General features: G+C 45.6%; 2 protein-coding genes across 2 annotated transcripts in view; both read left to right on the top strand.

Moving 5' to 3' along the window:
- Positions 1 to 11,681, top strand: part of LOC306781059 (nuclear receptor coactivator 3-like) — a 48,974-nt gene extending 37,293 nt beyond the window's left edge. The window contains exons 7-23 of the mRNA XM_079273711.1: positions 189 to 371; positions 729 to 815; positions 977 to 1,117; positions 1,548 to 1,695; positions 1,971 to 2,530; positions 2,622 to 3,751; positions 3,911 to 4,043; positions 4,358 to 4,516; positions 4,691 to 4,921; positions 5,148 to 5,253; positions 5,356 to 5,527; positions 5,859 to 6,176; positions 6,550 to 6,648; positions 7,197 to 7,446; positions 7,925 to 8,102; positions 8,225 to 8,429; positions 8,955 to 11,681. Of these exons, the coding sequence (XP_079129837.1) occupies positions 189 to 371; positions 729 to 815; positions 977 to 1,117; positions 1,548 to 1,695; positions 1,971 to 2,530; positions 2,622 to 3,751; positions 3,911 to 4,043; positions 4,358 to 4,516; positions 4,691 to 4,921; positions 5,148 to 5,253; positions 5,356 to 5,527; positions 5,859 to 6,176; positions 6,550 to 6,648; positions 7,197 to 7,446; positions 7,925 to 8,102; positions 8,225 to 8,429; positions 8,955 to 8,966 (4,112 nt within the window). The 3' untranslated portion in view covers positions 8,967 to 11,681. The remainder of the gene's footprint in view (positions 1 to 188; positions 372 to 728; positions 816 to 976; positions 1,118 to 1,547; positions 1,696 to 1,970; positions 2,531 to 2,621; positions 3,752 to 3,910; positions 4,044 to 4,357; positions 4,517 to 4,690; positions 4,922 to 5,147; positions 5,254 to 5,355; positions 5,528 to 5,858; positions 6,177 to 6,549; positions 6,649 to 7,196; positions 7,447 to 7,924; positions 8,103 to 8,224; positions 8,430 to 8,954) is intronic.
- A 2,000-nt stretch (positions 11,682 to 13,681) lies between these two features.
- Positions 13,682 to 25,856, top strand: part of rbm38 (RNA binding motif protein 38) — a 12,784-nt gene continuing 609 nt past the window's right edge. Inside the window, exons 1-3 of the mRNA XM_079273734.1 lie at positions 13,682 to 14,113; positions 15,681 to 15,804; positions 17,146 to 17,200. Coding sequence (XP_079129860.1) covers positions 13,892 to 14,113; positions 15,681 to 15,804; positions 17,146 to 17,200 — 401 coding nt within the window. The 5' untranslated portion in view covers positions 13,682 to 13,891. The remainder of the gene's footprint in view (positions 14,114 to 15,680; positions 15,805 to 17,145; positions 17,201 to 25,856) is intronic.

Here is a 25,856-nt window from a genome sequence, read left to right as displayed (position 1 = left end):
CCAGACAGCCGAACAGCAAGAGAGGCTTCTCAATTTAAGAGGGAAATTACAAGTTGCAGTGTGTGTTTGTTTGTTTTGTCTGTGTGTGTGTGAGCCGTTGTGACGTCGAATAACCGGCGATTCATTCTCAGCTCGTTCTATTTTTACTCACCAGTGTAACTTTCTTTCTGTTTGCATTTCCTTTTTAGTAAATGGAGTGTCGTGGGGGAGCGAGGCAGCCCGACAGAAGAGTCACACCTTCACTTGCCGGATGCTGGTCAAGTTTGGCCACGCTCACGGCCCCATGGAGGAGGGGCCAGGAGGGCCACGTTATGAGACCATGCAGTGTTTTGCTCTCACCCAGCCCAAAGCCATGATCGAGGAGGGGGAAGGTACACATTTGTCACACGTTTTAGCTCATGATGAAGACTCCTTAACTTGGGATTTTACTGTGTTGAAATAGACACTGATCTGTGTTTACCTGCTATTCCCCCGACACTGAAAAAAGTGTTTTGCTCATTGTTATTTCACTTGGAGTTTATTTTTTGCATTCATTTCACAAAAAGAAATATTGTGTCATCACAGCTACTGTGAAAGCCAATCGTGGTGCAGCATAAAACAAATCCTCAGTAGAGAGCCAGAGGAGCAATTTCAATTTGTCGAGTTTGTTTAAAACCAAAAAACAATGAGTCTGAACCGCATGCAATGATCATGAAAGATGTCTGACACTCCTCTCCTTTCACCTGCAGACCTTCAGTCATGTATGATCTGTGTGGCCCGTCGGGTGACAGCCATGGAGAGAACGGAGAGTTTCAACACCCGGCATGAGCTGTCAGGTGAGGAGCTGGGTGCCCTAAATGCCCGCTGAACGAACGCCAAGAGCTCAAACAGGCTCTGACGTTCATTCTTTATCCGTGAAGAGGTTTGACTCACCCCCTCATGCGTCTCCTTGTTCCCTTTCCCTCCTGCTCGTCCTCCTTCTGTCCTCCCCCGGCAGGTAAACTGATCCAGATCGACCAGAACTCTCTGCGAGCGTCGATGCGTCCGGGCTGGGAGGATTTGTTGAGGCGTTGTATTCAGATGTTCCTCCAGCACAGTGACGGGCAGCCCTGGTCGCACAAACGCCACTACCACGAGGGTGGGTCTCTCACACACACACACACACACACACACACACACATCTGGAATCAACTCCTGAAGTACCACCAACTTAGAGAATCCGTCTCGTAAAGAGCTGTTAAATCCACAATGACATAAGGATCATCAGGATGTTTGCTCAGTTGTGTATTCAGTCTGCACTCTTACCATGTTATAGCTGTATGAAATTATTTGTTTTTCAATTTTTTAGTTGCGACCTATCTTGGCCAAGCCTCCGTTAAGACAGAAACCCTGAGACACATACACCTCATGCATCAGTGAATCAATAAAAATCTCATTAAATGCAAAATTCTGAGCGCTAGACTAGAGCGTTGATCCTCAGAGTTGGTTTTAACATAAAGGCAGTGATTGATGACCTCCGTTATTAAGTGTTTCAGGGTGTTCATTTGTCATTTCTTCTTTCGACGCAGCCTTCCTGCAGGGCCACGCTGAGACACCCTTGTACCGCTTCTCCCTGTCCGACGGCACTCCGGTCACGGCACAGACCAAGAGCAAACTGTACCGCCACCCCATGAGCAACGAGCCGCAAGGCTTCATCTCCACTCATCTACTCCAGAGGTCAGAAACTGAAAATGCAAACACTCCACTCCGACACCTGCAAAGGATGTTTCATTAACTGCCTTGTCAAAAAGAAGCACTTCCAGCCTGTCTGTGCGAGGCATTCATGCCACACAAATAGCTGAAGTAGCAGCTGAAGTAGCTGTTATGCATTGGGATCACAGTCGGTGAGAAGACACCACACAGGAACTCGTACTGAGCGTCGGGGGGGGGTATAGTGTTTTCAAGGTTTTTGTATTTTTTTCAAACCTTGTTTTTCGTCTCCTCCCACACAGGGAACCTAACGGCTACCGCTCAGCTCAGGGTGGGAGCATGATGCCGAACACTATGAGACAACAGGGTATGGTAGGCCCCAACCCGAATGCCCAAATGAACACCGGAGGGGGGATGGGCATGGGTGGCATGGGCAACATGAGCAGGGGCTATGGCATGAGCGAGCAGGGCCACTTGGGTCACATGGGTCCGGCGGGAGGCGGCTCTATGTACGGTGGGAGCGGGGGAGGAGGAAGTGGAGGTGGAGGCATGGGCAACCGCATGATGCAGATGGGGCACATGAATCAGATGGGTCCCATGAATCACCCGGGCCAAGGCATGTCGCAGCACCCGCAGCAGCACCCGCAGCAGCACCCGCAGCAGCACCCTCAGCAGCACCCGCAGCAGCATCCGCAGCAGCACCCGCAGCAGCACCCTTTTCAGAGCAGCGGAGGGTTTGGGCTGAGTGGCATGAACAGCCCGTCAGGAAGCCCCAGAATGGGTGGCCCCCAGCAGGGACTCCTGATGTCACCCCGGAACAGAGGGAGCCCAAAGATGGGCACCAACCAGTTCTCACCCGGAGGTGAGTCGAGCTGCATCTGGCGATTAAGCATCAGTCAGTTATAAATAGTTTTATTTCTTTGTTTGATTTGATTTGTTTTTTTTCTTTCCAGGCATTCACTCTCCCATGAGTGGCATTGTCAGTGGTGGAGGAAGTGGGGGGAGCACCACCACCTTCTCCAGCAGCTCCCTAAACGCCCTGCAAGCGATCAGTGAAGGAGTAGGGAGCTCCCTCCCCTCAACGCTAACGTCGCCCTCGCCAGCCCACAAACCTGACAGCTCTCCCAGCATCCACTCCTCCTCCTCTTCCTCTCAGCCCAGTCAGCCGGCCAAACCAGGACAAGATGGCTCCAAAAGCCCAGCGGGAGGCTTAGGGCCTGGGCCCGGTGACCATCACCACCCCATGCACCATCACCACCATCATCAGCATCCGCAGGCTGAGAGCTCAGGAGACCGACTAGACAGCCAGGCAGCTACGGCAACAAAAGAGACTGGAGAGGGAAGCAATGAGGCTGGGGCGACGAACTCTGAACCTCCTCGGAGGGTGCCAGACAGTAAGGGGCATAAGAAGTTGCTGCAGTTGCTGACTTCCCCAACTGAGGAGCTGGGAATAGGTGGCAGCGGGTCATCAGGGCCCCCTGTGCCCCCTGTGCCACCCCCACCCACCAGCAGCAGCACTCCTGCAGGCTCAGACACTAAGGACCCCACTGGAGGCATGACAAGCCCCTCGTCTACCGGCGTGTCCTCCTCTTCCTCAGCCGGTGCCAATCTGGGCCAGGCCACTGGTCCGGGGGGCGTGTCAACATCGATATCGTCAGCCCACTACACGGGCTCGCTGCAGGAAAAGCACAAGATCCTCCACAAGCTTCTTCAAAATGGAAATACCCCAGATGACGTAGCTAAGATCACAGCAGAGGCTACAGGAAAGGTGACACTCGGGGGCCAGGAGGGCGGTGAGGCCGGGACAGGGGGATCAGGGGCCGGTACCGGGCCGGGGTTGGTCGCGGAGCCCAAGCAGGAGCAGCATAGTCCCAAAAAGGAGAAGACCCACGCCCTCCTCCACTACCTCCTCAACAAGGATGATTCCAAAGAGCCAGTGGATGTCAAGCCGAAACTCGAAGAGCTAGATGGGAAGGGAGCCACCGGGGCCGCTGGCGGTCCGGCTCGGGGTTGCCCCGGATCTGGACCCGGCCCTGCAGCCGAACATCCTGAGAGCAAGATCAAGTCAGAGCCACCTGATGACGTAAGCCTGCTTCTTTGTTAAGACATGATTAAATAACTGCAACTATAATGTTATTGACATTCAGCTCGCCGTACAGACTCACTGCCTTTGATCTGAATGAATGTGAATCTCCACTGACATTTTTACGTAACAACTCATTTGGCTTATTTTGATGTTCAGCTGCACAACCTGGAGTCTATCCTCGGAGATTTGAGGGGTTCAAGCTCTGACTTTTACCCGGATCAGGCCGGAGGGGGAGGGGCTGGCGACACAGGAAGCAAACCCCAGGGTTGCCTTGACGACAGCCTGCAGGGTGAGTGCAAAGCCTGCGAGAAGTGACAGTGACATGTCGAGGGTGTCATGACATCATATGTGATAATATCAATGTAAAATGCCAGCGAAACTGCATCTGGCATCATTATATGCTGGTTTTCCTGAGTTTTCTTTTTTTACTCACACACCATAATGTGAAGTTTGAAAAATCCCAATATCAATATTTTTAAGATCCGAGAGGAAACTGAGATATTATTTTTCCCCGGATCACCCACTCACTAATTTAATGCAACACAAACACCTGTTTCTGAGGAATACGCGTGTGACCAGTGAGTTCATACTTTTTGTGCACAGGGAGTCCAGGAATGGGTCCAGGGCCTCGGGGGCCCTTCCAGAGGGCCTTGTCCATGGACGGGAAGCCTCCTGTTGGGCCCGTAGGAACAGGTAGACGCCCCATGCTTATCAAGCAGGAGAACATGATGGGCAGCCCAGACGGATACCCAGGAAACATGGGTGAGTGTTCAAGTGACCCAACATTCATTTCAGCACATCTCTCACCTGTTACCCAATCCTGGACTGTGTTTTAATTTGTATCCTATGATCGGATAACCTTTTGAACTTTAAAGACACAGATTTAAGGTAACACGTTCGTGATGCTGACACATCTGGTGTTCATGTTTTTACCAGGACCAATGAACAGGGGAATGGCTCCCCAGAGGTCTCCCATGGGTGGGTCAGGGGACTGGGGCATGAACCGCTCCAGTGCCAGCCCAGTGGGCTCGGCGGGACACCCCTCCATGATGCGCCAAGGCATGGAGTACAACAACAGCAAGGGCATGATGTCGGGACCTATGGTCGGCCGCTCCAACAGCGTACCGGGCACCAGGTCTATGCTGCAGCAGCAGCTCATGGATATGGGTACGCCTGTCACACTTCATTCGCTGTCTGTGCTGCTCATAGTAATCAGCTGGTCAGAAAATGTGTGAATACTCATCAAACTGACCCTGATTTTAAAATCTTCTGCACCTGAAATGTTACATATGTGGACCAACAGATAATGTGCGTCCATGTCCATTACATTCTATGAACTTCTGACTGATTCTGGATGCGTATGAATTAAACATATGTTATATTTGTGGTTTAGGAGGCTCTGCTGACATGGGCATGGGTATGAGCCCCTTCAGCCAGCAGGGCCAGTCCAACCAGTCCCCCTCCTGGCCGGACACTATAATGGGCATGGAGGGTAACAGGTCAGTGTAACACCCCTCATTGTCTGTATTCATTCCTGATGAGCTGCAATAAGGAGGGAGTTGAACCTCACGAGCGACTCTCTCTGTGTCTGTGCCTTGCAGACGCCAGTTTGGCAACACCTTAGATGATCTTTTGGTGGCTCCCACCACCAGCGAGGGTCAGAGCGACGAGCGGGCGCTTCTGGACCAGCTGGACTCTCTGCTGAATAACACGGACGGCATCGCTCTGGAGGAGATAGACCGAGCCCTGGGCATCCCAGACCTCGTCAGCCAGGTAGTGTCATCAGAAAAGACGTAAAAAGATGGATTAACGACATTCCCACCTCTGTGCTCCTCTAGATCCCCCTAGAAGTAAAGTAAAAGGTGAAGTGATCTGTCTCATGACTCATAAGTGAGCCTTGCGTTCACCCTCGCATTAGATATTTCAGTCATGACTCACTGTGTTCAAACTGTTCCTTCGCTGAACGGAGATGGATGAGCCCAGAGGGATCTGTCTGTGCTGCTTAGAAAAAGACAATTACAGAGCCAACCAATTGGAAATGAATCAATTAGATGGAGAGGTTTGACAAAGTTCTCTTTTTGTCCTCTTGTCCCGTCTGCTCCAGAACCAGGGAAGCGAGCAGCAGATGGAGCAATTTCCAGGACAGGACCCGTCCATGGTGCTGGACCAGAAGCCTATCTACGGACAGGGCTACCCCGGACCCCCCTCCATGCCATTGCAGTCTGGCTATGGAGGGAGCCCCATGCACGGGCAGGCCCAGCAAGGGGGGTTTGGGCCCATGCTGGGCCAAGGCGGCAACTTCCCCGGTATGGGTGGCATGGGCGGCATGGGTCACCCTCGTGCCAACATGATGCGACCCAGGATGATAACCGCCAACAAACCCATGAGGCTCCAGCTGCAGCAGAGGCTGCAGGGACAGCAGGTCAGTCACAGGAGCTCACTGACTCATCAGCTTGCATGAAACAATTAGCTTGTTTCCCAATAAGGAACTAAATGTAATCTAAACATGTAAGGATGAAGTGTTCTCACACTGCAAGAATTTGCACTTAAATAAATGCCAATATGCAGATTAAAATCAGGGACGGACCTCCTCACATGGGAGAAGTGAACATTGGTGCGTTGTTACATCGGCTCGAGATAAACATTCATTCAATAGATTTCTTCTCTTCTAACTCGTCTATGTTAATTCGTAAGTGTAATTTATCTGTGAATATATACCGTATGCAAGTGGGACAAGGTCAGAGTAACAGTTTTGCTCCTCCATCTTTGCTTTTTTTTTCTTTTTCTTTCCTCAGTTCATGAATCAGACGCGGCAGGGCGTGGGCATGAAGATGGAGAACCCAGGAGGCAGCCCTGGCATGAGGCCCGGCATGCAGCCTGGCATGGGAGGACAGGTAGATGACAAAAACTCATTTCTTACAGATGAATCACCGTAATACGGTTTTAATATCGTCATCAGAATCAAGTTTGCCAAGTATGTCCAGACATAAAAAAGAATTTGACCCAAGTTGTCAGCAGCTCTCAATGAATTTTCATGCAACTTTATTAATAGTTACAATTTATGACTCCTTTATAAAGGGTGACCTATCGGAATGTGTTACCGGTCCTTTCAGCGGACCTGATTGTCCGTCGTAGTCTTCTCTTGTCCTATTTGGTAGCCAATTTAAAGCAGACAGTGACGGACGTACAGGGAACGGACTGATTGCCGTGTAGAACTGACTCCTGTGGCAGGTTGAGCTTCCTCAGCTAGTGCAGGAAGTACATCGCCAGCTGGGCGTTTTTTTTGTCATCATACTTCAAATAAAGGGAGATTATAGGTCTCTGAAATCTGAACCCACCATACATACTTTATATTTTATGACATATTTTATTAAAGCAGCAAATATATTTATACCACATGTCAACCTTCCTTAAACTCTCTGACTATGTTTGTTTCGTGCAGCCGGGCTTCCTCAATGCACAGATGATGGCTCAGCGCAGCAGGGAGATGGTCACCATGCAGATGAGGAGGCAGCGCATGATGATGCTGATGCAGCAGCAGCAGCAGCAGGCGGCGGCGGCGGCCGCTGCTGCTGCAGGAGGATTCAGTCCCCCTCCAAAAGTCACGGCTCCTGGTGGCATGGAGAACCCTATGGGGGGGCCAAGCATGGGCCAGCCGGGCCCCCAGCAGTTCGGCTACGGTGGGAACTATGGTGAGTTTTCCTGAGACGGGCGCCTAACAGAATACTGCTGCTCCCTGGTGGTGAGTCCGAGCACTGCAGGCTTCTGGTCTCCCATTTGTCATGTCATTTTATTTTATTTTATTTTATTTTATTTTATTTTATTTTATATAATATATAAGTGGATATAATTTATTGACCCTAGGGTCACATTGTGTTTTTTATGCTTTTAAATGTCTGCTCTGGTCAGCACTTTGTGATATTATTGTCTGTGAAAAGCGCTGTAAAAATAAAATTCATTCATTCATTCAGTCATGTAAAAGGAAGAAAAATAAATAAAAAAAATATTCTGAAAGCTGTCCATGTTTATCTACCTGTTACTTATAATAGTCAATATCAAAACACACAACAGCAACAGGATCGTCATCTCCCTTTAGTTGTCACTGTGAGTCAATGATCTATGTACTGTGGAGAGAGGAGCGAGCTCAGACTGGGTGATTTATCTCCACAGGGATGGCACAGCAGGGAGACCCCTCGTTCGGACCATCAGGCGGCAGTCCTCCTGGCACCATGATGCCCGGCCGACTGGGGCCTCAAAATCCCATGATGCAACAGCACCCGCAGGGCGGTCCCATGTACCAGGGGGCAGACATGAAGGGCTGGTCGCAGGGAAGCATGGGACGCAACAGGTATGAAATCAAGACACATTCACGACAACGCCATGCCGTCAGATGAAGCTGTGCTTCAGTTTCTCTTTTCCTGAATGCGTACGGTTAAACCCGTCTTCCTTCCTGTCGCTCTCCTTCACCAGTTCGTACCCTCCGCAGCAGTTTGGGCAGCAGGGACCACCGGGGCAGCAGCAGTTCGGGCAGCAGGGGAATCCTGGCCAGTATGGGGGCATGATGATAAACGGGGGCATGCCAGCCAGCGGAGGAGGCGGTCACATGGGCCAGATGGGAGGGCAGATGGGTATGAACCCAATGGTGATGGGACGCATGCAGACGGGGCCTGATCAGGTAGGTGCAGGTCTGAGTGCTCAAAGGACAAGTTCACATTTTAATCGTAAAACAATACTGACATGCCCATATGTACACTGAAAGGACTGGCTTGTAGTCATTTCTCTTATCCATAGCGAGTGCAAAGAAATCTCTCCTTGTAGCAATTTCAATGTAAGAGATGGGGACAAAATGAGTCTGAGTTAGCTGCTTTTCTGCGCCTTTTCAATTTGCGCATGCGACTTAAATGTTCACTGATAAGAGGAAGACATCAGATCTCTGTGGAGAGACAAAGAGCCCATCAAGTTTCTCAAGTTAATACATTAAAACAAACATAAGTGCCATATTTCCATCATCATGGCTGGCGTTAATTACGTCATCCTGTTGCGTGCTCTTCTTCTGCAGTGGCATAATGGCATCTGACTGGAGCATGAGCAGCTTCGGCTGTTTATATCAATGAACCAATCACTGATATTTGCATGATGGCGGTGGATTGTGCATTAACCGCTTCCTCACTTGTTTCCTCTTTTCCTCCCCTCAATCTAGAAATACTGCTGAACATCGTGACGGAAGCATTTGTCTCACTGTGATCTCCGTTCAGAGAGAGGACCCGGCTGCAGCACTGGAGTGTGTGTGTGTGTGTGTGTGTGTGTGTGGAGGAGCAGGCGCGGCGTGTTGTCTATGTGTAGTGCTGCATTCCCCCCAGATGGGGGAGTCGACTTCCTTTGGACTCACTGCCAGTGTTGGCAGTCTGGCGACCTGGGGAAAACAGACAGACTGCCGCACACAAACATGAAAACACGCAGCGTTCATCAAAATCAGAAACACTGTGACACATTTTACACACGCATAAATCCCTAAGACAGCGAGATAGACAGCGCTGTGATTCCTCTCGTAGACTGTAGTTTAATATTCCTCTTTATGAGCGGTGTGTGTGTGTGTGTGTGACTCAATCACACACAGCTCGCGAAAACGGCGAAGGTGGACAGACACTCGAGTCGATCACAGACTTGGACGTGTGAAGGCATCCTCTCCTCTGTCGAATGTACCATGAAGCTGTGTTCAGATTTAAAATGTGGGATTCCTCTTTTGCTTCTGAACTCGGTGGGATTTCCTTTTTGCCCGTCATCCCTCTGCTGCTCCTGGAGGATCTCTGCGTATGTAAAGTGAACGCCATCCGATTGTGACACTCTGATGAATGTCGTCAAGCAGCAGCAGCACATCGTTTCCTCCTCCAGGACGCCGCTGGGCTGAAGTACGATGGAAGTACTTGTTGGCTGATTGCACTTTAAGGAAAGGCCAACATCAAAAGGATTGTGGCAATATAGAGGCCTTTACCCAAGAATTAATCCATAGCAGCAGTTGTTTAGTTTCTCTGTGTGTGCGTGTGTGTGTTTGTGTGTGTGTGTTCTCCAACCTTTCCTCTCTGGGTAATGTTGGCTGTTAATTAGAAATGGGTGATGATCTTTGTTCTAAAGTGGGAACCAGTAGAAAGGCGGTAAGCACAGATTTTATCCGACGCTCTCGTCTCCAGCGGTACTTATTTACAACAACAAGAGAAACGCACCGTTTTTAAAGTGATTTAGCGATGTTCAAAACTCCACTTATATTTATACAGATTCATTAACATGATGGTTTTTATCATTCCAGAGGTCATTTTTAAATCCCAATGTAGATATTTTGGTTACCTACAACCAATTTACAGTGTTAGCTACAAGTGCAGAAGTAGAGTTGATTGCCAACGATGACATCGCGTCTCTATATTAGCTCCCACTGTAAGAGAAAGTGGATGTTGGATCTCTAGCAGTAATCATTCCTCCCGGCTTCCCGCTGAGGACGGAGCTGAAGTATCATTGACTCAAAGCGACGGCACTGCAGTCTTAGACTTTGTCTTTATTTTCCTTCTTTTGTTTGTTTGTGAATATGAATTGTAAATACGCTTCAAATGTACAATATATAAATATATATATGCTTTTGTAGGTCACATACTGTTTTTGCACAGATTGTAAGGCTTGATATTTAAAAGTGTAATTTTCTTAATTCCTCATAGGTCAGCTTTTATTTTCAACACTTTAACCATCGGTTGGAAAGGAAGGGCCTCCTTTTTGTAAGCAGTACGTGTAGATTTGATTTCCTACTGTAGCTTTCTCCTCTCAGAAAGCACCTTTTATTTTCCGAGAACATAGTCTTAGCTAAAGAGGTGCTAGTGCGTCATTCTTTGTTTTCTAAATAAATTATTTTTCTTGTGACAAAAAAAAGAAAAGAAAAGAGAAACCACATGAATTGCCTGGAGAAAGAGTTGACGCGTGAGTGTGTTGGGCTTCTAGGGGCCCAGATGTCTCACCAGTATGTGCGGTTGATGTTTTCTGAAGCGAACCTCGTGCTTCCATGTGCGACGTATAAGTTTCACTCCTGAGACTTCTCCTGGCATTTCGCAGATATAATCGCTTGGCCTCAGATGCGAGACTTTTGGAAATCGACCCCACCGACCCCAACTGTCCATAAGTCCTTTTGGTTCGTTGAGACGGTTCATCCTGATGGAAGCCACACGTGATGTAGTTTGATCCCTAATTACCTGTCAACCTTTTTTTTTTTCTTTTACATTCAAGTTTGCCTTTATTTTCATTGTATTTCCTGTGAAGCTTTTGTTGAAAAATCTACCTTTGAACACATGCGCAATCCAAAGATTTTTGTTTGTCATTCTGCAGTGCTTAGAAACATGTTCCTGATGTAGATCGTGCAAGTACTCATGTGTGCTTTTACTGTCGCACATAACCTATAATATACATTGAACTATACATGTTTAGTTGCATATATTATATCCCTATCCGTCTGACATAGAGTAGAGACGAGTCTGGTTCTGCTGAGGTGGTTTGAGTTTTTTGTTTGTGATTGTTTCTTCCTTTCTGTAGAACTTATGGCCAGTTGAATTGTGGTGCTGCAAACGGAATGTTGAGATTTTCTAAGCTACAAAAGGAGGTTTCATGATTGACGTCATTATGTCTCAGAAGAATAGCCTGGAGTTGTTTTGTTCTTTTTAACCCCCAGTCTCAATGAAGAATATGAAATCTACAAATATTTAAAAAAAAAAAAAAAAAATGAAAATGTCCGTGTTTTGCTTTAAAGGAAAGAAACTCCTCTGTGTGTCTTTGGAGCTAAAGAAAAGAGAAAGCACATCTGGGAAACAGTCATTATTACAGGATGTAAAATACGATTGCATTGTTTTCTTACCTTGTTTCTTGATGTTAATATCGATGTAAATACAAATTTATATTTAAACATTACAATGTCTCTGTTGTCTTTATGCACACGCAAACATTTTGGACATGACCCGACGATCCTGCAGCCACAGTTCAGTCCGACAGCAATCGAATACATTACTGGCCTTTCAAGTACCAATAGAGGCTCCCACTCATTGTGTGTGATGTGTGTGTGTGTGTGTGTGTGTGTGTGTGTGTGTGTGTGTGTGTGTGTGTGTGTGTGTGTGTGTGTGGAAGGGAGGCATAGACATGTGGAGGGGATTTAGAGTGTGAAGGATATCTGTGTGGCAAATTCTCCGAAAAAGACGAGAGCTCCCCCTCAGTCTGGCTTTTGTCTGTGACATTGAGGGTCGTGCTGCCGTCTGCAGCCTCGCTTTTTTCTGCTGTTTGTTTCCTGCAACTGGTCACCTCCCCTTTTGTCATCAATCATCCCATTTTCCCCTCCTCCTCTCAATGATTTTGCACCCCATCGATAGATCTCACACCTCCAGGCTATCCCAACCCTGCAGCTGTTACTGTACCCAAAACCTACAGAAGCCCGACAGCCTAGTCAGAGCTTAGAATAACTTGACTCCTATTCAGACCTGAGTGTCATTTGTAATAAAATTACAGAGTCTGTCAGTTTAAGATTGGCTGCCAGGTTACCGCAGGCTGACTCACTCAACCCTTGGTCGCTGGAAAAATGGTTTGACATTCAATAACGAAGAAGCATGTTTTAATGCAGTGATGATTTAATGCATTTTAAGTATAAAATACTGCAGTGTGTCTTTTTTTGCCTCGCCTTCGACAGCCACTACTGGATTTATTGCCATGAAATTGGTGATACTCCTCTGGTTGTAAAAAGAAGTCTGATTGTATCGGAGTCTGAGAAAATTACTCCTCACTTGATTTATTACCTCAGTAAACATTATAAACATGAGTTCATGGTCTCAACCGCTAGTTTCAAGTCTTCTTAAATACAGCATGATGTTCATTCAGTAAATTATTGTTGCATTTATAGTGAAAGAGTTGATAGAACTTCAACTCTTTCTCGGTGTTCAGTTCATGAAAGTTAATTGGACCATTTTGGTCTCCTAAAATGTCTTACACAGAGTTCAGTTGTACTCAGCTCCACCCTCTCATTTCACTCTGGTTTCAGAAACCAAGATGGCGACGGCCAAAATGACAAACTCAATGCTTCAAGACGGCAGTCGGCTGACTAAGATGACTGCGTCCACGTCTTACATGGCAATGGTCATATATGGTCTATGGTGATGATGTCAAAACCAAAAGTTGTTACGATTGCTTCCGATCTCCCGTACTGAGGAGTGACATTGTAACTCACTGTCGTCTGAAGTTGAGCCTGATGGTCTCTGTTTATATCATCAAGAGTCTCTCATATGCTTTCTGCAGGATCGCCCCGAACCTGCAGACAGCCCTCTGATGGAGGTGTTACTGTGATCACTGGCACACAGTAAGAATAAGGAACCTGATGATGTGTAATTCTTACCGATTATCTTGAACTACTTGAGGTTTCTCTTCTTCTTTGTTCTTGACTTTTTATCAGCTGTTGCGATCTTTACTTTCCCAGCCTCCTCCCCATCTATAGTAGTTACGGTCGAGACAAATTCATGTCAAATCATCATCTCTTTGTAACGACATGTGGTGCCTTCTCGTGGGTACACTAGATATTCAACTGTTCCTCCATTTTATTGGCACAAGTGTTTCAGCTGCCGTGTGGGGGGCTTCCTGTGTATGTTGATTGTTGTTGATTGTTGTTAAATGTTACGCACCTCCCGTCATGTCAAATTCCTTGTATGTTCAACATACAATGGCAATAAACGGTTTCTGATTCTGATGTATGTGTGCGTGCGTGCGCGCGTGCGCAGCAGGGTGGAGCAGGAGGCGGGTTGCGCCGATGGAAAAGACGCACCACTCGTCTATTGGACCAGACGCGGAGTGGGCGCATACAAGACGCGCCACCGAGGCTTAAAGACTCGTTTTTTTCCCCTTCCGAGACAGGAGACATGAGGTTCCGAGACACCTGTCAGCAGGACGACACATCCAGAAGCTGCGTGTGCTGCAACTGGAGGCTGCGTGTTTAACCATGGACGCGCTGTTGTCGTTATTCTTATAGCGTCTTGGTAACCAAGGAGCGTAAAGTTATTCTGCTGCTCTCTTGTTTTTCTTTGTGTTGTCCTTCGGGGTTTTTTTATTTATTATTTTTTTTTTATCTCAAGCCGCATGAGTTCCCCGCTGTTTCTAGGTCAGCTGGTCGGGGTTCCGTTAGAAATAATGCACCCCACCATGGAGAAAGACACGACTTACACCAAGATCTTCGTCGGCGGGTTGCCGTATCACACCAACGACGCCTCACTTCGGAAATATTTCGAGACTTTCGGTGACATCGACGAGGCGGTGGTTATCACAGACAAACAGACGGGCAAGTCCAGAGGATATGGCTTTGTGAGTTCATTTAAGTTGCTGTGTTCTGGTAGAATAACCGAGGAGTCAAACACATGTAGAGTGAAATATGGGATTTAATTAAGGTTTTATCAGCCGCTCTGACTTTAATTGGATGGTCAGGGTGCTGAAAACACACTAGATCACGTCTGTAGCAGCCAGTAATGAGTTTGAAGCGACTTCATCTTCATGGTTAATTGTATTTTTTGATTGTATTGCCTTGGAGGCAGCACACACTGCCACTTTGTTGCAGCAACCATGTACATTGTGTCTGGTGGTGGCAGTCACATGCTTGAAGCTTGAGCAACAGATTGTGTCTTAAAAGTGTGTCCTCAATTATCTCTGAGGTCCCAAAGGGTGGGTATATATATATGTGTGTGTGTGTATATATATATATATATATATATATGTGTGTGTGTGTGTGTGTGTGTATATATATATGTATGTGTGTGTGTGTATATATATATATATATATATATATATATATATATATATATATATATATATATATATATATATATATATATATATATATATATATATATATATATATATATATATATATATATATAATGTGTACAAGTGAGTTGGTAATGAGCTGTCGACAGATGTCTGTGTTTGTGTAAGAGAGAGCGAGAGAGAGACGGGGGGGGGGGGGGGGGGGGAGAGTGGTCACAGAAGTGTGACATGTCAGTTGGCTCTGCAAGATAAGGCTGCAGTAATTTCATTTTGACTTCCTCCCATGCCTCCCCCCCCCCCCCCCCCCTCCAGCAGGATGTGCTTGGTTTGTTTGAAAGACTATGACTTTGTGTGTGTGGGGAGAAAAAAAGATAAGAAGGGAGAATTGATGTGTGAATGGACTGAAATGGAGCAGTTGAAATGATCTCTACCTGTGAGCAAATCAGCTGAGTGACCAGTATTGTCATGAGTTGTTTTGGGTCAGCGTGCTCATTTCATTTCATCCCTGACTTCCGCTTTTAGCGGTCTGACTTCCCTGCAGCAGCTTCTTGAACCCCGACAATCTCAACCCATCTCTGTTTGCATAAGACTCCGGAGTCTGATGCTGCGAAACGAAAGCAAGCGGAGGCAGTTTTACTTTCACTGTCCCATTTATTGGTGGTGGAGCTCAAGTTTGCCTCATATATATTAACTGTGTGTGTGTGTGTTAACCTTCACCACCCCTTCCCACTGCTATCTGCCCACTCCTCAACAAACTCCCTCAAGGTAGATTCCAGTATCTCATCCTTGACAGCATAGTGTGAACAAATAACACAAATCTGCCTCCTACATGAGCTCCAGTGGAAGCATCCAAACACCATGATGGCTGGTTTCATGAGCTGGAGTCAATGTCTCCTCACGCATTTAGCAAAAAGATTGAATCATTCGCGTAGAGACGAGGACAGCAGCTTCCTCGGGGGGGCCGCCATCCCCCTCCCCTCACCCGCTCTGGGTCTGATGCTTCATCATGTTGGGGATCAACCTTTCAACACTGGATAAGAGAAGCTTTCGCATGCAATTGTGTCGCTTAAAGAGTGATTATTAATCGGTGACGCTGTGACACCGTCAACAGGTGACCATGGTGGACAGGGGAGCAGCGGAGCGGGCGTGCAAAGACGCCAACCCCATCATCGATGGCAGGAAGGCCAACGTGAACCTGGCGTACCTGGGAGCGAAGCCTCGCAGCTCGCAATCCAGTAAGTGTGTTAGATCAGTTGTTGTTTTTTACCATGTTTTCACAAAATACCTACAAATCATGTAAAGGATAAAGCTGGTGATTTTCTAAACATACCCCATAAAAAGACCAACAGCTAATCCTCCTCTGAATACTTCCTGTCTCACACAATTCCAAACCCCTTTGGTTCCTAAAAGAAAAACCGACCACAGATATGTAGTTTCACTCGTAAAACAGTTCATGATGAGTTGATGTACTGACGTCCAAGTAGCCAAAGAGACGTGAACCTCACTCAAGATCCGCAGTCCACCGCAGTAAACATTAAGTTTTCTGTATTACTCGGTGAAAGATACTGAATGTTGCTGTCGAATGGGAAAGATTTTCAAGTCTGTTGCACGTTGCTTTTCATGCCGCACTGAAATGAATGGAAAGCCACAGCTGTCTGGAGGACAGTTAATCAACCTAGAGGCCGATGAATACGTTTACCGATTTGAGGTCGGTGGGATAAAACCCCTGGTGTGCTCCTCCCATCGAGACTGTCTGTGCTCGTTCCCACTATGCAGTCGCTGTTTGTGTACTTGATTTAACGCGCAGCTTTCATGCCGCTGGGCTTTTTTCAGTGTCAACCAGTGTCGCGCTTCCCCTCCGACGTCTCGCTGCACACCAGGCCTTGACAGCAGCTCTCCCTCGCTGCGGCATTTAATGCTCGCTGGCTGAAATACTGCCGAGTGTAGGTGTGATTGACAAACGCTGGCGCCAACAACAACTTGACTGCGTGTCCTTATTCTGGGGCCGGTGCTGCGACGCAACTCCCCAAGCATGCAGTTGATGGGAGATGGCAGCGCTTGGTATTTTGTTATTGTGTGCGAGAGAGAATGGGGAGAGAATAAGGAGAGCAGGAGGGGACGGGGCTGTTAAGAGAATTAAATAATAGCGCGTCTGTCTCCTCTTTGTGCTGGTGAAGAAAGGAAGTGGGCATTTAGATATAGGTTTGAACAAAAGAGTGCTGATGGAGTCATGGCTGTACAGTAAAAAGAGGAGTAGCAGAGGAATGAATAGCTGGAGGAATGTTGACATGAAGTCAGAGGAGGAGGAGAGATTTCTCCTTTCTTACTCAGCCGATTCCTGGTGAACTCTGGAGGCAGAGAAGTCACAGATGTTTGTGTTCAACTGAGTGCATTATTATTTGTGTGAGGTTGTGTGTGCTGTGTATATATGCTGAGGGAATAACGGATACCGTCTTGCACATGCTAACAATCTGAGGCAGAGAATCGTCTCTGTCCTTGTCTGCTCGTCTCTCTCGTTGTCTGTGTCGCCGGCAGCTAAAATCTCTCTCTTCATCGCTGCCTCTCTTTGTGTGCAGGTCTCTCTGTTGGAGTTCAGCAAGTCCATCCTACGTGGGCTCAGAGGCAATATGGGTAAGACGGAGAATAATCAATACCGCTCTCTCTCTCTCTCTCTCTCCCTCTCTCTCTCTCTCTCGCTCTCTCCCTCTCTCTCTCTCTCTCTCTCTCTCTCTCTCGTTCTCTCTCTCTCTCTCTCACACCCTCTCACCTACCTCCTCCTCCTAAACACAATACATCTCACTCCTCCGTCCTTGACGTTTCACTCGCTCCTGTTCTCCACTCGGGTTGTGGTAGTTCATGCCACTCTGCAATGTGAAAGAAAGGAGGGGGGGGGGGAAGGACACCACAAATGATGCTTGTTCAAACTCTGCTTCAAAGACGTTTTCAGCTGTATCTGTGTCCGTGCATCGTATCTTGATTGGTCTTTGGCTGTTGTCTCTCTTTCTGGGCCATTGAACACATGAGAAGTTCAATTCTAAATTTCTCTCACGCATGACTTGGGCTTTACTGAGGACACAAGCCATTTAGTGAAACTTCCCTGCGTCCTTTCTCTATTATCTTTTTTTTCTTCATGTTTGTGCACGCAGAGGCATTATAACATATCATATCTATTTCATATCTCTGGGTGTATCAGGCCGTGGTTTCCAACCTGGAGTGGAGCTCAGCAATCCCACAAAGGGTCTCTGGTTGAATTCATCGTCCTGCATTAAGGGGTTACAGAGGGCTGCAGCGGCCGCTGAGATACATGGAGACCACAAGAACTGTGATTGGTCAGCGTTTGGTTTCTCCTGATGCCCATGGAGAATGCTGATTGTGAGGAAAAAATTAAGACGCAGTTGTCCTCTGCTTGTCAGTAACGCACATAAAGCAGGTTAAAGCAAAAATTCCAAACATTTGTTGGTTCAACGCTTTTCAAATACGAAGCTTTGATGCTTTTTTTTGTCATATACGATAGTAAAGTGAACATCTTTGGGTTGTTGGGCTGTTGGTCTGACAAAACAAGCAACTCAAAAACATCTCGTTCGGCTGTGGGAATCATATCGGGCAACACCTAATGGACAACATGATTAATTGGGGAAATAATAATGAAAATAATCGCCAGTTGCAGCCTAATGAGGTACCTTGATTTGTCAGGTATTCAATCATTTCTTTAATTCAGTCTCTGAATTGATTTTACAGAAAAAGTACCATATCACAATATATATTAATGTATTACATCCAATACAGTGAGAGATTCTTTCCATGTCGCCGGCTCCTAATGGACTTGAGAGCCGAACAGAGGCCTCGTGGGAGCTGCTGGTGGTTTCCTCCGTAAACTCGCTGTAATCCACACATGAAGGACGTTCTGCCTCCTCGTCCAGTTTCCCCCGAGGTTCAGCGTGAACTCCAAAGGAAACCTTATGACTCAGTTCCTGAGTGAAACATGGAGGATGACTCATTCCCGGGGCTGTTACAGGCAGTAGAGCGACGCTGCAGGTCGAACCCTACTGAGGCTTGCCTCTGATATTTGCTGTACGAGTGTTGTTTTGGGGATCTTAGACGAGGATATTGTCAACCAGCGTCTCAGTTGTGTTGTTGACTTTCACACTGAAATATCTGGTCTTTGGTGGAAAAGAGTGCAAAGCATGTTTTTAGTCTTTGGATGATTTATAAAAGTTTTACAGACGGGATCCTCTATATTTTAGAGGTGCTTTTAAGGAATATCCATGATGAGGTGTTTTGGAAAAGGAGCTCTTCACACTGACTTTCTCCAGGATGTTCTACAGAGAAGTCCATTTAAAAACCTCAACTGTTCTGAGTGCTATTAATATTGCAGTCCTCAATTTCTGAATGAGCGATGAGGGAATTGAGGCTGACCCAGATGAGTCTGTGAATGAGTGATGATGGCTTGATTGATGGGCTCCTGCAATGAAACCAGACGTTCAAAGCGAAGGGAGTTTTAATCCGTGCTTCCCGGGAAGAGTCGCAGCTTTGACTGGAGCAAAAGAGGCAGAAATGTCACCTGACACACTGACTAGCGAACACACCTGTGAGGCAAACGCACACAGAAGGTGGCACATTGTCTGTCGGAGTGGAAACACCCGCACATTCAAGCATTAAGATGTTTGTAACAGATGTGTTTATCTGTTTCTTTTCAGGCTGTTTGTTGGAAAATACAAGACATTTTCATTTGAACTCAATGACTCGAGAAAATAATCAGCAGATTGACTGATAAAGAAAATAATTTGGTTAGTCCTTTCAAAACACAGTTTCACGATTCCTTCGCGCCGTTGGTGAGGAATAAGTTGTTATAAAGAACAGATAAAACATGTTGAGAGCTGGCTCCAGACTGCATTGCTTATCTATGACGTGATAATAAATAGCTTCCAGTTAAAATGTTGGAAAGTTATTGATTTCCTTTAACTTTAAATCGTCCTCTTTGTTTGTGAAGCTTTTATTTTGAAGTGCTATCGTTTCAAATGTGTCTGTGTTTAGTTTGAACCACCACACATTTAAATATGCACCTTTTTTCATCAAACAAATTATCGATTCTATTTTGATTCATTGATTAATTATTTAGTCTAAGAAATATGAGAACACATAGCAAAAAACAAACAAATAAGAAAGGAAGCAAATCCTCTGAACAAACCTCAAAACACACAGAAAGAGAGACGGCTGGGAGTTCCCCTGGAATCGACTCGTCTGTTAATTATTAGCTTTCCTTTCCAACACGATGCGCTCTGAGGGGAAAATATCTTGCGAACCAGAGTCTGTTTGTTTTATGGTGAAAATCAGTTGTAGAAGAAGAAACGATACCAGTTTATATCAACTGTAACCTCAGTCGCGCACAGCTGCAAGATGGGTTGTGTTTTGAATGAATGCCAGATTCACTGTCTCTCAACAGGAAAGTCTGTCTGTTAAATAACTATCACTGTTGTTATTTGTCCCTCCATTTCAATAAAACAGCCAGTTAATTAGAGTGTCTTCTTTGTCTAAAGGAAATCGAATTAGTTTGAATCAATTGGCTTAATGCCTCTAGATTACAAAGTAGACAGAAAAAAACCACGTTTGGATGAGGGAGATATAAACCGCACACGTCAAACCTTGATGTTTCTCAGTTTAGTGCGTGCAGAGGACGCATCTGTCCAGCCCAGATCTCGCTGCTCCGAGGCTAGACGTGTCTTTGACATGATCAGTATGACTGCAGTCAGAGTCAAACATTTCTTGGCAAAGTGAAGGACTTTTATTTTAGGGACGAGCTTTAGTTTAAAGAAAGGCCCGGGCAGCTGATAAAGAACAGGAGCCTTATTGTAGACAAGATCTAGAACCAGCTTTCTTTTTCCCAAATATGAAACATTCATGTTATACATTTTTATGTTGGGTGACAAGATAGCTGGGATTGTTGTGGGCACCTTTTTCCATTCACACATGAATTGTTTTCTCTATAATATTGAGAGGCTTCAAATAAGCCCAGTGGGTTTTCTGCCTCTTCCTGCACTGGGATATTATTTATCTCAGTGATGTTTGTGTATTTTTTTTAAATGAGAAAATAACATAAACTAATATTTCCAAGACTATATTTAAAAAGGAAAGGTCGGTATCGGTCCTGGCACATTAGAGCCGTGCATCCCGAGACAATTTCACCAGATGTGGTTTAAATGAGATTCTGACAATTGTTACAACAATTACAGCAAAGATAGTGGTTTTTTTTGGGGTGGTTGAAAAGCAGATGATAAGCAATCATTCGTGTGCCTTTTAGCACTTTGATATTATTCACTACTGACGTGGAATCAGTGGTTAGATCCCACTCTGTCAAATGGTAACACAATCCTCCCGCCCACACCTCTGAAGGTAAATGATGTGTTCATGAGTGAGCTTTAGAGGAGCTGGTAGGTGGATCGTTCCCTCCGACAGAGCCAGGCTCACTGTGTCCTCCTGTATCCAGCTGTTTCGCTAACTAAGCTAGCAGCTGCTGGTTGTAGCTTCATGTTCAACAGACTGATGTGATGGTGGTGTGGATCTTCTCATCCATTGACCAAAACCTCTCTTATTCCTTTCAATATAGAATCGGTCTAAATATGTCTGCAGGTTATTTTGGTTCCCTTTAGCTGTGGGGTCTCCTGGGGGGGGGGGGCTTCAGGGTCTGACAGCCACACGGTTAACAGCAAATAACAAAAACAAACTCAAACAAAGCACAGCTCTGTCGGCTGCTTCAGCGTATTTGCGTAAAGTTTTAAGAGGACAGAGGCTGATGCCAACTGTGGCTTTGAGGTACAGCTGAGTCGTAGGAGGGGAGGGAAGGGCTGTTCTCATTCGAGGGAGGGGGGGGGGAGGGTCTGTTGCCCATGGCTGCCTGCTGTCTGCCTTTAGCACCCAACCGCTTGGCAGAAGTGAAATTCATTTTTTTTTTTTTCAACAATAAAAAAACGACATTTTTTCAGAGAAAGAAAGTAGATGGATGTGCGGTGAGGCTGTTGAATGTGGAGGGAAGGCAGTGCTTCCTGTTGAAGCAGGAGGGGGAGGAAGGGAGGAAGGTGGGGTGACGCAGACTAATGGCACACCTGTGGCTGGGTGTAGTTGTGGCTGGCTGCAGTGAAGCTTTAGGGCCGGCGGTAGACGTGACGCTGGAGCTCGTTTCTGTGTGTGGATTTATGGTCAAAATGCTCCTCTGTGAAACATCAGTGAATCGTAAAACAGCACCGACGTGTCGACTCCTTTGATATGTTCACATCCTCGGCTGTTTTTCTCTCGACGTCTCCGATTATTTTTTTCTCCCACTCTTGCCCTGTTTCCTCTTTGGCTGCCTTCCTCCCCCTCTAAATTACCTCTCCTCCTCCTCCGGCTCCTGAAGTTATCGCTCTTATCTGTCTGTCAGGGGGGTTTTAGGTAGACGGTGAATCCTCAAGTGTATATTTCTCTTATCCAGGGACCCAATTAGGGGAGGCACTTCTGTCACATGAAAAGCCTAATTTGAAAAACAATGAAAAAAAAGAGGTAATGTTTGAATTATTTTGGAGCACAGAAAGCTTTCATTTTTGTTCTGTTGTAAAAGATGACGCATTCTTTTCCTCCTCTTCTTAGCTGTTGTTTTGTGATGTGCATTTAAACTCAAATTCCAGCTCCTGCTCCCAGATTTCAGTGAACGTTGCAGCCGTAAACTGATAATGGCCGTAAAAAAAATGTAAAAATCCAGATTGAGGCCGACTATTAACAAAATGTGACTTGGCATTTCAGACTTACTCAACACTTCACATCCTGTGCCTGCAGGTGCTTCTCAGCCAAAAAACCTCTCAACTGCCAGTAATGCGACGAGAGTGAGCGTCAAACAGCTGAACACATTATGTAGTTGTAAGCAGATATGAGGGTGTTTCTACGTGTTTATTGATGTATTTGTCAACAACTATAGCTGCTGTATACACAGTTAATGATTGATTAATGTTAATGACACAGTATAATATTGCGGCAATCATATCTATTGATTAGGACTACACACACACATCCTCACTGGAGAAACTGTATTCATAAAAGTACAAATCATTGTGTTATCAATATAATAAAGAAAGAACAAATACTTTGTGTTTCACACAAGATGAATATCCTTCACCTCTAAGCATCGCTCCCTCCCGCTCACGCCTCGCCCAAGGAGTCCCCGACCTCGACCCTCTTTTTAAAAAGATTTTCTTTACTCTGTGCATCCGATCTCTTTTCTCCCCGCCGCCCGGTTTTTGACGAAGGACAGTGAGGAGGAGTGCAGAGGAAGCTGGCTGTGAGGGAGTGAACCCAGAGAGGGGAGGGGAGTCGGTGGAGGTTATTCTGCTCTCGTGGGTCTGTTAGTGAGCGTACACCCATGCAGCTGCGCCAATTAGCCCGGCTATGCCTGAACTCCTCTCTCTCACACACACACACACACACACACACACACACACACACACACACACACACACACATCCTCTTCTAAGCGGCTCAACTGACTACACAGCCTTTTAAGAGTGTATTATACTTGTTTCTTTCAGATTTGCATGTTCACTTTTTCTACATGTGTGCTTGATGTTTTTGTGCCATAGTGTCTACACCCTATGTATATATATATATATATGTATATATATGTATATATATATGTATATATATATATATGTATATATATATGTATATATATATGTATATATATATATACATATATATATATATATGTGTGTGTATGTACGTACGTACATACATACATACATACATACATACATACATACATACATACATACATACATACATACATAGTGTTTGACAGCCAGCAATGATGCCAGGCACGGGGAGGAGAGGCGAGGCGCAGCTCCCTCTCATACGATGCCGCTGTCACAGTGAATCAGTCAGGCCGGTGCACATGCAGGCAGCGGCACACAGCCGAGGGAATGACACTGCACTTCTGCTCTGGGAGAGACTCGCAGAGCTCCAGTGGGGAGATACAGCAGTGTTGAGGAGCGGGCTGATATTAGCTTCAGCTGTGTTTTGACTGAATGTGTTGTTGTTGAATGTCATTAGACTACATGTTCGTCATGGTGTTGCGTCTTTGTTTTGGTCAGGTCTCCCTTAGAGACCATGGAAACCTATTTTTTTTTCTCGATGACTTACTGTGACTGATGCGGTCTTGCATGTACACACTAGTTTTTGCCAGCAAGTTTAAGCAGTTTTGGTTATTTCACACACGAGTGCGTGTGTTCTCTGATCGCTTCAAAGTGGTCAGTTGAAAAAGATGATGTTCACATGTTTCTGTGCACCGTTCAGAGCAACATTTGAACCGAAATGTGATGACAGTTGTGGGGATGTTTGCTCATGCTGACAGGATGATTGTGTGTTGGACTATCTTTCAAAGGCAACCTGTAATTTTGGAGTGTCCGCTGGTTGCCTGGCAACTGCTCAGAACCAATAAATAGTCTGGCATACAACCGCAATAAAAAACAGCAAGTTGTTTTTTCCTTAAGTGGGAGATGATGATGAGAAAATCCCGAAGACCTTTATTTTAAATTCTAGTCCAGATTCTAAAAGGTAACAATGATGATGATGCACAAAACATCTGCAGTCATCCATTTCATGTGAAAACATGGTGTCCTAAAAATATTCATTTTTCACTCAATTTAAGTGTAATTTAGTTTGGCTTCAATGAAAACAAGCAGATACAGAAACATTTAAGTAAGTTGAGGAGAAATTGGGGACTTAAAGGTTCCTCAGTCGGGCTCAGCTGGGTTCGATAAGTCCATAGAAGAGTTAAGTGGGTGAAATACCTTTTAAAAGTGAAATAGGTCATATGGGCGAATATTGGCAGGCATGATACACATACTGGTGTGTGTTGTGTATACAACTGAGTGGGTATGAAAAGACCCAGTCCCAGTATTTGTTGTGTACACCTGATCCCTGCTGTGGCTCTGTTTAGGGGTAAGCAGCAGCAGCATCTCCACCCTGATCACCTGTTTGGTGGCAAGGTTACCGTCGGGTTAATGGGTCGGACTGTAGGCGCCGATCACGGGAGTGTAAGTGTTACATGCTGTCATGTGCTGTTGTTTTTACTGAAGCAGCTTCAACCCAGTTCTTCTGATGTGATCTCTGTTGCTGTTGCCAGATGTAACTGAGGCAGTTCAGGTTAAGCGGGCAGCCTCAGGCAAGGGCATGAGTGAATACAAGGGGAGAGCACTTTTTCTCCTCATTACTGCCGTGGCTCGGAGTAACAACACCCTCGTGTGTGTGTGTGTGCGTGTGTGTGTGTGGTGTGTGTGTGTGTGTGTGCTTCAGAGACCACATTTTTCATTCAGAAATGCAACAATTGTGATTTTATTGTTACATACAGTTATTTCTCGTTATGTAGCGTTTTCATCTTTGAAGCAGTGATATTTTATTTGGAACAAAGCTTTTCTTTTTCAACATTTTTCAGGCAGTGTGCTAATTACTTAAAACACAAGGGAGGAGGTCTATTTCAAGGCAACGGTGCCGATAATTGCTCGTAAAAGAGGAGGAGGCCTTAATAGGACTCAGATTTTTAATGTTGGGACGTAAAGAAAAGTCTGCAGTCAGTTTGCAACTCGGGTGTGTGTCTGTCTCCGGTTACTGTTGTTTAAATGGCATTCAACAATCAGATCAGATCTCACACCGAGCGACAGCTCCGAACACGCATTAATCACGTCTTGCAGATGTTGTCATTGGATATTCTGACACAGATATGGATGTGCGTCATGTTATTCTCCTCTATCCCACTCATTTTATTTTTGGGGCTTAGCTTGCTTCTTTTGAACAATTGTACAAACAAATTGCAGAAAAAAAGTCGTACATAGAAACAAATCATCAAGTTTCAAGAGAGCTTTGTCTCAACAACAATTGTAGTTGCATCTTTAATCAGGTGTCACCAAACCATAAGTTACAAAATATACAATATACAGACTAATAACAGCATAATAATCACTAAATAATCACTAAAAGACGATGAGAGAGAAAGTGGCAAGAATATATTTTCATATATAAATGCACAAAGAATGCTGCCTCCCAGCTTTGTCCTCCTTTATGTGCAGTTGTGTAATATTTTTCCCAGTAATCTAAATTATTTTCACCATTGATTAATCAGCTGCTTTCATAATTTCTCAGTCCAAGCTCTCGTATGTAGATGACTTGTTCTGACCAACTGTCCAAAAGACAGAAGCTGTTCAGTTTATGATCAAAGTAAACCAGCAAATAGTCACATTTAACAGGCTGGAAAAACACTTTTTTTGTT

Source organism: Melanostigma gelatinosum (assembly GCF_949748355.1).
Source record: "Melanostigma gelatinosum genome assembly, chromosome: 8".
NCBI classification, from domain to species: Eukaryota; Metazoa; Chordata; class Actinopteri; order Perciformes; family Zoarcidae; genus Melanostigma; species Melanostigma gelatinosum.
The sequence above is the reverse complement of the archived record's forward strand: the minus strand, read 5'-3'. Positions and strand labels throughout refer to the sequence as shown.